Source organism: Lagenorhynchus albirostris, chromosome 2 (assembly GCF_949774975.1).
Source record: "Lagenorhynchus albirostris chromosome 2, mLagAlb1.1, whole genome shotgun sequence".
NCBI classification, from domain to species: Eukaryota; Metazoa; Chordata; class Mammalia; order Artiodactyla; family Delphinidae; genus Lagenorhynchus; species Lagenorhynchus albirostris.
This window is the reverse complement of record NC_083096.1, coordinates 98,526,973-98,538,176: the sequence shown is the minus strand read 5'-3', so window position 1 is coordinate 98,538,176 and position 11,204 is coordinate 98,526,973. Positions and strand designations below refer to the sequence as shown.

Genomic DNA, 11,204 nt, shown 5'->3' with positions numbered 1-11,204 from the left:
CAGATGACCATCAGTGACCTGGGTGCAGAGATGAGCCTGGTGGGTATTGGGCAAGAAGGAAAGAAGCAGGGTGTGCACAGTGACAGTGTGTAACCTAATCTGATTTGAAAAGAGCTTAGAAGAATCCTTTCTTTCATTCCCATCTACAATGGATTATCTTAAACAAGGGCCTTTGTCCTTTTTTTTTCCTTGCTTCACCAGAATATACAGACAAAATTTCAGCCAAAAGCTACAGGTCCCCCCTAGGGCTTCCTGGTTGGCATCTGCTGCATCTGTCTCTTCCCACCACAACCTGGACTGGGACAAGATGTGGAGGGATGAATATCACTTAACACACATTAGAGCCAAAATCCTAATAACCAAGTAGGCACTTAAGTGTTATTCGATAACTTATGCCATAGGCTACCCACGTCCTTAAGATTGATTTCCAAAGATAAGAAAATAATAAAAACAAAAATAGCCTCAGTTATGAATGCTACCCCAACCACAACTTTCTAGAATTTGTTTCACTTTTTTTTCAAAAATAAATAGTTATTTTTACTTTATAGAAGAACCCATCTTTAAGAAGAAAACTATTTGGCGCAACATTGCTGAAGATATAAAGGCATTTCGTTTAACAATTACTCCTATCAAAAGGTATCTTTAGGGCTTCCTTGGTGGCGCAGTGGTTGAGAGTCTGCCTGCCGATGCAGGGGACGCGGGTTCGTGCCCCGGTCCGGGAGGATCCCACATGCCGCGGGGCGGCTGGGCCCGTGAGCCATGGCCGCTGGGCCTGCGCGTCTGGAGCCCGTGCTCCGCAAAGGGAGAAACCCGCCTACCACAGGAAAAAAAAAAAAAAAACAGATTGTTTATTACAAAATCAAGAAGGAAAACTGAGAGGAGCAACAAATAGGCATTTTCAATTTGTAGATGTCAACCATTCATAAGCAGAAGAATCATAATTTGATATTGATGAAAAGGTTTGTTGGTCTACTAAGGTTAGATGACAAAGACTTCTTTGGACAACTCTGTATATCAATTGATGATATATCAAAATAGTGCCAACAGATGAATCAATGAAAAAGAAAAGTTAAAATAGGTTAGCCTCAGCACTGGAAATCCAGCAAGTGCACGAATTTGAAAACGAAACCCACCAAGGTTCATCTTCTCCTTAAACAAATCTTTCCTTGTCAAATGTATAATATAATTTATTAAGAGAATTTTATTAACCTTTAGGCCCCTAATAATTGAAAGTTAGAGGAAAATATTTTAGTATACATTTAACTTTCTATACTAAACAAAACGTTTTTAAATAAAGACATTCAAAAGGAAAGTTTAGACTGTAAATAGCCTGGCACTTATAGAACATAAACACGGAAAGTTCACATCTCAAACCCTAAGCTACTTATGATAAACACCTGTATAAAGAACAAAAACATATCATTTTACCCAGTGAGATGTAAGATACATCGCTGAGGCTATTATTTATGCCAGATAGAATTTAGGTCCTTGGACCAATCAGAAAGAACACATAAAAAAGTAAAATATGCCTCCCTAAACTTTTTATTTTAAGAATGTAGAGTTTTGCTTGTTTCCTCTGCCTAAGATAGTTATGTTCATTTGTTACAAGGTCACGGGAATGTAAAGGGAAGTATCAAACAACGGTTATAAACAACCATGGTTAGAAAACAAATAGAATTGAAACCAGAAAATAACATTGGTCCCTAATTTCAGTTTGTAACCTATAACTGTTAGTAAAAGAAAAAAAGACAGAAATTTTTCAAATAAATATTAAGAGTTGGTGAATTTTAAGAGAAATGCCATCCCAAGATATTATCTAAGTACTAAAAATGAATCAGCACAAGTGAACAGTAACAAAGCAGTAGTATTATGGCGCCACCCACTGGCTAGAAGTCCTCATAGCAAACATGAGACCCAGTCATAAAATAGAAATTATTGGAACCGGAAGGGAAATAACATTGATAATTCTAATTCATTATAGCATCAGGATCTTCTAACAAAACAGTACCACCCATATTATTTTAGTACCACAAGGACAAAGAATAACTCTTAAATATGTTCACAAGAGTGAATTTTATTAATTTTGAAATGCAAGTCTACAATCTCCAAAGGCTAAGACAACCTCAGAGTCAAAACAATTAGCATATAGAATGCCATTTTAGCTCTGTAGCTGAATATATAGACACTCTTAATCAGAAAATGCACACTTGCATTTCACTGCTAAGAAAGAAATTATAATATTAATAATATATTTAAATGTTAATGAAATGGTGTTAGCCCTACTTTCACCTTTACCAGGGAAGTAACAAAATACATGAAACAAAGGATATGTCCAAAACACTGGACTGAAAAACGTGTTTCCAAAAAATTTTTAAGAAAGGGGGTAAGGGGAAAAAAATCCTAAAAAAAGACCATTCAGATAAACTAGTAAAAATAAATGTTTTCTTTAAAGTACCACAGCACCTTTATAGTCCAAAATATATTTACCTTAATACTATCTGTATTTTATCCTATGACATCTTTTATGTTTTTCCAAACAGTTATTTTCTTACATGCTAACATTCTTAAAACTTCAGCATAAAAAATATTTGAGTCATTTCTCCTCAAGTACAATCTTCCCTTTAAGACTCAGAATAATATGTGAAAGCTTGACATCAGTTTGTAGCCCATAGGACCCTAGTGAATGTTGATCTCTAAAGACCAGACTTCCGAATTTCTCTACAGACATGGCCTGGTCTTCCTAATTAGAAGTCATGAATACACTCCAGTCGATACAGGCATCAAGTTTTTTGGCTTGATGATAATTATCACCTGGTCTGCAAAAGCCAAGGTCTTCGCTCGCTCATAGATGGTTGATTGCAGATAAGAACATAGTGAGAAAAGTCAAATTCCCACAGACATAGATTGCTAACACCGCCTTTTTAAAAGCATAACCCTGAAAGAAAAAAATTGAGATATGAAAAAAAAGAATAACTATCATTAAGGTTTGTGTCAATAAAGAAGAAAAAAAGACTTACTTCTGCTTCAGCTGCAGTAAATGACTGGAGGATCTGAATTCTATCATCATCCAATATTTCATCTGTCAAGAATAAGAACATAAGTTTGTAAGGCCAGTGGGTATGCAGATAAACTAATTCTCAAAAAAAAAAAACAAACCTGATTTGTAGCGTTTGCTGATTTCCAGGATGTTCATTCTCCCATTTCAGGTGACCAAATGTTGCAAACTTCTTGAATACTTAAGGCTCTCACAAATTAGGTCAAGCTGGCTACAGCATACATTTGTTAAAAGACTTTCTCCTAGTCAATAAACACCATACCAAACTCCTAACAATCCAAGTTTTAAGTACATATGTATTTTAAGTACATATTTAAGTACATATTTAAGTACATATTTAAGTACATATTTATGTACATATGTACATATTTATTTAGAGAGCACCGGCAAAATAAATCCTTCCTATCTAGCATGCTGGTTAGCTGGCTACATATGATGTATAGGGCAACCTAAGTGACAGCACACAGGAAGTTTGTCAAATAGGTAAAATTTGTCTGCAGCTTTGCCCTGTGTTGACCATGGGCATCTCTTCTTCCTCCATCTCAGGGGTCTCTCAGCTCCAGGCATTCAGGGCTCTCAGTGCATTCTAGCCCCAAGTCAGACCAGCATGAAAAGTAAAAAGTACCTACAAAGAAGGCCTCTTCCCTAAAACCTCTTTCCCTTGCATTTTACTCACTGATTCTAATACTAATGAATATAAAAAACAAACGCAGAAATTTTCCACTATTTTTACCACAGACTGAGTAATCAAAAGAGAAACTTTTAGTAAGCTACCATGTAAGGGTCAACAATTAGTGTCAAGAAACTAATTATATTCCAACAGTTTGTATAAAAGTGATTCTACATAACACTGCTCTTTCAACAGGTTACCTTTTCTAGAGAGTCGGTAAGTGTGTACCTCCAGAACAATCTCTGTCCCAACATGCCAGGCTACAAATCCAATCATTGCATAGGTTTTCCATGGCCCAGGAAGATTCAATCCTGGTAAATCCATTCCCAGGAACATTGTTGCCACTACATTCATAAGGAATAAATACATATACTCAAATGCAATTCAAGAGGTAACTGTGTATGCATGTATGCATGTGTGCTAATTATATCAAGTAAAATATACTAGAAGAGCTTATGATACCAATTAGATTAATATTTAAGACCAAATAGTTAATTTAGTCTTTTTTTTAATTTTAACACCAGAAAGGCTAAGATGGGAAATTATAATTACAATCTACCAATTGTTAAAAAAGAGGTACCCAAATTTTTCAAAATGTTTTAAGTCTGTAATGTAGGAAGGGAGAAACGTATGGAAACCATTTCTGATTATACCTCCCCTTCCACGAATTTCTATAGACTGTAGAAATGTGAGGGTAAGAGGTGTCAGCTTAGATACTTCTAAGCTGGATAATTATACTTGAGTTTTGAAAAGCATCAAAGTACACTGGATAATTATACTTGACTTTTGAAAAACACCTTTCCCTGGAAGGTACCATCCCCATGGAAAAAACCTGGAGACAGAGGGCTGGGACCCTGTAGCCCCCTTCAGCCCAACCCACGACTGACCCTCAAGTTGAGCTGCTTAAATGTTTGGTCATCAGCATAGCTTATTCTGTTGGCAAAGGCAAATGCTAAAAAAAAGTCTCAAAAGGAGAGTTTTAAAGTCATTTTAAAAACCTTGAAACTGAAGTAATGGCTTAAATAGTTACCTCTAGAAATTACTTTCTGGATTTCAATGTTTGACTGATTTCTCCTCAACAGCAAATTACTCCAATTACTAATGCATCTAAAAATCATTTAAGCCAAATTACAACTTGCAATATAAACAACCTGCAATTATATATGAATAAGTAGCATCACAATTACTTACCTGCTATTATTCTAGCAGCTGTTCCCATACTCCAATGAGTCCACTTAAACATTTGCCTTCTACCAAATAAAGAACCAGTCAGTATTCTTGAAAGTGATGGAACTACAATTAATTCCTAAGAGAATAAAAAGCATGTAATTTCCCTATTGCCTAGGAATTAGATATGTGAAATACATTTTAAAACCTTTTAAAGTAAGTATAATTTATCACTGAATTTTATAAGATGCAAAAAAGGAATTGGTTTCCCAACTAATGACATCTACATTAAAAGCATTTATAAATAAAGACTTAAGTACCTTGGGTCATGTAAAGGTGGTCTGAAGGCTGCCAAAAGAAGCTGAAGAACTGCTAAAATCATCACTATACAACCAAGGTATGGGTGATAACCTGCATGCTGAACAAAGTTATATCATTTTAATGGTCTCAATCTTGCCCATCGATCAAACCCTCAGGTTAAAAATAATACACACAGATGTATTTTTAGCGTTTTTCTGTAGCTTTAAACATTTAATAATGATAGTTATAATAACAGGCACCATTCACTGAGTGTCTATACCAGGCACATACTTTATACATATTATCACTAATGTTCACTATGATGCTTGACAGTTAGTTATCAATATCCCACTTCTACAAATGGGGGAACTGAGGCTCAGAGATATCAAGTAATGAATCCAAGGCCACACAGTGTGTAAACGGTTGTGGTGGAATCCATGCACAGAATGCTGCCTCTTCCCACCAGGATGTTAGATGACCACCAACACCAGCACAGCCATCTGAAGCCCACCTAGGACTAGTTAGTATCTGCATGTCAGGAACAATCAACCCAGTGTATTTTAATTACTTGTATTTTAATTACTCTATGTTTCCTGGAGCTGAAGGTTCTACTTGATTCCTTGTAACCCATATGCTTAACAGAGCCTTAGTCACTCAATAAATGTTTGCTGATCAAGAGAACAACCTGCACAACCACTGTATTAAAATCTCATCTCCTCTGTTCAGAACAAAGGTCTAAACCAAGAAAAATCATCAACACAATATCGCAACAGTTTCGGTTACACTCCTCCCTCAGTGATGTGTGCCTGCTGAAAACAGCAGACAGTTGGATTAGACCACTTTGCACAATTATTTCATTTAAAAACTTAAGAGAAGAATTAAGAAGATGCTCTAATACATTACACGTTTAAATAGAGGGATATCACAGTCTGTTGTCACTGACTCCCATGCTTGGGAAGGCTCTAAAACCTGTGATCTAGAACAAGGACATAGTGGTTTCCAAGCCAAGATAGGAAGATTTTGCAAATTAGGAACTAAAAGTTGACAGAAGAGCACTATAAAACTTTCAAGTCATGGACTCAGTTATACACAGATAAGTTATAACCTGGACCCTGGAGATGGAAAGTGCCTCTCTCTAATAAAAAACAGTAACAGCAGCAACAAAATTCTTATATATTTAGAATGTGCTGGGACTATCCTAAGTGCTTTCAGTTAATTAACTCTCAACCCTCAGAAAGCCTATAAGATAGATACTCTACTATCCCCACTTGAGTAAACCAAGGGACAGAGAAGTTAAGCAACTTGCCCAGGGTGTCCCAAGTAATAAATGATGACATGAGGATTTGAATCCAAGCAGTCTGGCTGTACAACTGTGCTCTTAACCTTTTTACTACCATAGTCATAAACTGCAAAGACTACAAACTACAAAGTTTACGAAATAAGTATTACGCTTGTCCAAGTACCTGGATAAAATAAAGTTTCAATATCTTGAGTCATATCAGAAAATCTTCATAATTTCCTTTAAAAAAAATTAGGTTGACCATGGAGGTTCCTTAAAAAAACTGAAAATGGAGCTACCATACCATCCAGCAATCTCACTCCTGGGCATATATCCAGAGAACACCATAATTCGAAAAGATACATACACCTCAGTGTTCATAGCAGCACTATTTACAATAGCCAGGACATGGAATCTAATCTAAATGTCCATCAACAGAGGAATGGATAAAGAAGATGTGGTACATATATACAACGGAATATTACTCGGCCATAAAAAAGAATGAAATAACACCATTTGCAGCAACATGGATGGACCTAGAGATTGTCATACTGAATGAAATAAGTCAGAGAAAGACAAATATCATATGATATTGCTTATATGCGTAATCTAAAAAAAGGGTACAGATGAACTTATCTACAAAACAGAAATAGAGTTACAGATGTAGAAGATAAACTTACAGTTACCAGGGGGTGGGGGAAGAGGGGTAAACTGGAAGATTGGGATTGACATATACACACTACTATATATAAAATAAATAACTAATAAGGATCTGCTGTAGAGCACAGGGAACTCTACTCAGTACTCTGTAATGGCCTATATGGGAAAAGAATCTAAAAAAGAGTGGATACATGTATATGTGTAACAGATTCAATTTGCTGTACACCTGAAACTAACACAACATTATAAACCAATTATGCCCCAATAAAATTTTTTAAAAAAAATAGGTTGATCAATCTATAAACTACCTAAAAAGCAGAAAAGAGGTTTCCTAATAATATTGTGACCCAGGAGTCATCAAATTTAGCCCTTGTAGCAACAGCCCAAACTGAAATATTAAATTTTAATATCAAATTCTGACTGGCTCTTAAACTAGAAGAGTATAATGGAAGCACAGGCTCTGACCTTAGGTACATCTCCAATTCTCAATAAGCCTCATTCATTCATTCCATAAATATCTACTGAATATCTCATGTGCCAGAATCTGTTCTGGGTGTTAGAGATACAGTAGCAAACATACCAGTAAATATCCTGTCTTCTCATGGAGTTCACATACTAGTGTGAGAAGACGGACAAAGAAAAGATATAATATTTAAGTAAATTATCTGAAACGACATAAGGTAAAGATTGCTTCAGGAAAAAAAATGAAGCAGAGCAGGGCTCTTTGAGAAGCTATTATTTGAGCAAAGACTTGAAGAAGGTGAGGGAGTAGAGGAGGCATGACCAAGGCAGAAGGAAGAATCTTTGCAAAGACTATAAAGCAGAATAAATTAATTAATTAATTTTTAAAAAAAGACTATAAAGTAGGAGCATACCTAGCATTAGCCCAGTGTGAAATGAAATGAGCTATTGGATGAGGAAAAGAGCAGATCAATTCAGAGAGTAACTGGGAGCCAATCATGGAGGACTTTGGTTTTAACTTTGAGAAAAACTGAGAGGCATTAGAGAAACCAGTTTGGGGCACAGGAATGACATCATCTGATTTACATTTTTTAAAAATCACTCTGCTTCTTGGTTGAAAACAGATTGTACACGAGAAAGTGTTGAAGTAGAGAGATCAATTAGGTGCCGACTGCAAAGAAGTCCAGGCAAAAGATGATGGTGGCTCGAAGCCACATAGTAGTACCAGTGATGGTGAAAAGTGTTGTTTTTGACGTGTAAAGCCAATGGGATTTCCTGATGGATTTGACATGGGGCGTGAGAGCAAAGTTAAGAATAATTCCAATGTTTTGGCCTAAGAAGGGAACTGCAAACAACTAATATGGGGATGGCAGCACATGGAGCAAGATTGGGAGGAGAGGTCAGGAACTCCGTTTGAGGTGCCTTAGACATGCAAGTTGAGTTCCTGAGTAGACAGCTGTTTGTGTGAGTCTCAATCAGGGTAGAGGTCCAAGCTGGAGATACACATTTGAGAATAAGCCTCAGTTTCTTCATTTGTGACATGGGATTATTATCAATAACAACTTCATTTGAGGTTTAAATTTGGTAACACATGTAAAGCACTTAGCACAGTTTGTTCAGTAGGAATGCAACTAATGTTAGCTTAGTGATAGCCATAGTATTAGTTAGAGAAAACCACTTACAGTGTTCATGTTCCTCAGATATAATGCTTTCAATTTGTACCATTCTATAGCAAGAAAATTTATTAAAGCTATATAGTGTATATTTAAAATTTGAGGCAGTCTAAAAATACATTCCATTACCAAGTAATCTGCACTTACATTCTCACTTCATCCCTGACCACCAACCATGTGAAATAGTCATCAGATGATTCAAAAAGGAAGGAAAGAGGGATACATGCAAAAATATATTTTTACCCATCATCTGAGAATAAAAGAGCAATCTCCTTTGGCACCAAAATGAATTTTAAACATATAAATAGAATAAAAACATTCTTTTTAAGATCTACTTACCCAATTCCAGCCTCCTCTGTAAATAAAAGGCAGAAGAAAAGCAATGAAAGTGAGGGCAGAAGTAGTAAGCATGAGCATTCGATGTACCTGCAAGGATGAAATCACAAATGAGAAGAGAGTTAACTACATAAGAGAAAGGAGTTGACGTCACTATGAAGGTCATGGGATGAGATTCACAGAAGGCATGCATTCAATTGACACCTAGCCACAATCTGTGGTCAGTTAAAAACAAAAATCTTACTATTCCACTGAACTTTAAAGCAAAGCCTAAGCTGCCAACCTCATCATTCTAAAGCATCTGCCAAGAATCCACCTGCCCAGAACAGCAGGAATGGATATTTCACACACACAGAGCACTTACTTGCCAAGTCCATCATTTTCTTCCAAACACATTTATTAAGTTCCACCAACAAGCACAGTGTTTGGATACAATGAAACTGCAAGGAAACAGAAAGTACTGTTTCCTGGGGAGTCTGGGATTTAATTGAGCAGATAAGAGAACATATTTGAAATGTGTAATTCATTATCCAAATGAGGAGAATACCGAGAGTGAAAATGGGCACTGTTAGTTGATTATGTGAGGATAACTGGTGCAAACAAAAAACTATCCCAGAGAATGTAGGACATATAATCACTATATACACAGATAGATAGATACACACACACACACACACACACACACACACACACAGACATATATGGGGTGTGTGTGCATATATATATATATATATATACACACATCAGCAGAAAGTAGAACATATAGTCACCCTATATACATAGAGACACCATAGTTTTAAAGACAGTGGAGGGTTTGAATTGGTAAAGAGGAAACATAACGAGTTTTCCAGTTGGGAATATCCACATGAGAAGAGGGGAGAGAGAGAGAGAGAGAGCAATCAAAGGCAGAGACAGGAGCAAGGATGTAGCAGTCATTACTGAGAACAAATAGAACAGATTAACACTGCCAGCCAAAAGCGAGAAACAATTTTAGATAAGGTAAATCTTAAAAGCTACAAATTTATATAAAGTTTCAAGAATACCTCTTATAAAGTCAAAACTGTTCCAATAAGCAGTATTTTTTTCTATAAGCAGACATGTACATTCTATCTCAACACATAGTCATTGATCTTCCACTATATGTGCAAATATCTATACTCCATGACAAATGAAAGATAAAGGTTTGTTTTGTTTTGTCTTGAGGGGTATTTATTGACTCTTGCTCATGTTTCTATTAAAAGACTGCCTCCTCATCCCACGGGAAGGGACAGCATTAAAAAGGACACTTTTAATTTCTCTTCCCATCCACACAGGAGATACATGATCTTGACTGGTGAGCTAGGGACGGCCTAACATTCACTGGCCCATCAACCAGAGGACAGACCACTGCTTTGCAACATAGTAAGCACCCACTATTTCTTTCTTCTCTGCTGCCTTCCTCAACCCATCTGTACTCAGTGCAGTGGGTAAATGTTCTTCTAGTCTCTTCTTCTGCAACTAGACATGTAACTCAAGATCGTTTGGGTCCCAAAATCCATGTTCCAAAGAAACGCACATGGCACTGATACATTCTCCAATCCAGCCTGGCCCTTCATAGAGCTGTCTTTATTTTTTTTTCCATCAAGTACCTTGTGTCTATTCTCAGTTGGTTAGGAAACCAAAGAGCAAAAAGAAATTATGAGGATTCCAAAATTACAACTATAACCATACATAAACAAAAAAAAAAATCCGCTTACTTCATGTGTTTTCATGTTGCAATGTTCAAATAATATGGAAATTGCATTAACCTTTTTCTCCACCTACCTGAAACCAAGCTGCATCACCAAATAAAGGCTTTAACCAAACAGGTTTGAAGAACCGGGCAATCAGTACACCTACGCTAACTGTAGTCATCCATGCCACAAACATTAAGGCACCTACAGGTGAGAAAATGCAACGGTTGACAACACAGTCTAATTAAGCTGTCTCTTAAATGATCAAGCTAAATGCGTAGAAAATGTAAATAGCCAACAAAAATACATTCAGCTGACATAAACATAACCTAAATATCAATGCTTTTACCACCACCACTACTACTTCTAATAGCTAACACTTCCAAAGCTC

General features: G+C 36.4%; 1 protein-coding gene across 2 annotated transcripts in view; it reads right to left on the bottom strand.

Annotated features, from left to right (window-relative positions):
• Positions 1 to 867: 867 nt before the first annotated feature.
• The window catches only part of FRRS1 (ferric chelate reductase 1), a 50,194-nt gene continuing 39,857 nt past the window's right edge, over positions 868 to 11,204 (bottom strand). For both annotated transcript variants that reach the window (XM_060142457.1, XM_060142456.1), the window contains exons 10-16: positions 10,905 to 11,017; positions 9,105 to 9,191; positions 5,213 to 5,310; positions 4,917 to 4,975; positions 3,926 to 4,069; positions 3,018 to 3,079; positions 868 to 2,935 (exon numbers count right to left, since the gene is read on the bottom strand). In XM_060142457.1, the coding sequence (XP_059998440.1) occupies positions 2,843 to 2,935; positions 3,018 to 3,079; positions 3,926 to 4,069; positions 4,917 to 4,975; positions 5,213 to 5,310; positions 9,105 to 9,191; positions 10,905 to 11,017 (656 nt within the window). In that variant the 3' untranslated portion in view covers positions 868 to 2,842. The remainder of the gene's footprint in view (positions 2,936 to 3,017; positions 3,080 to 3,925; positions 4,070 to 4,916; positions 4,976 to 5,212; positions 5,311 to 9,104; positions 9,192 to 10,904; positions 11,018 to 11,204) is intronic.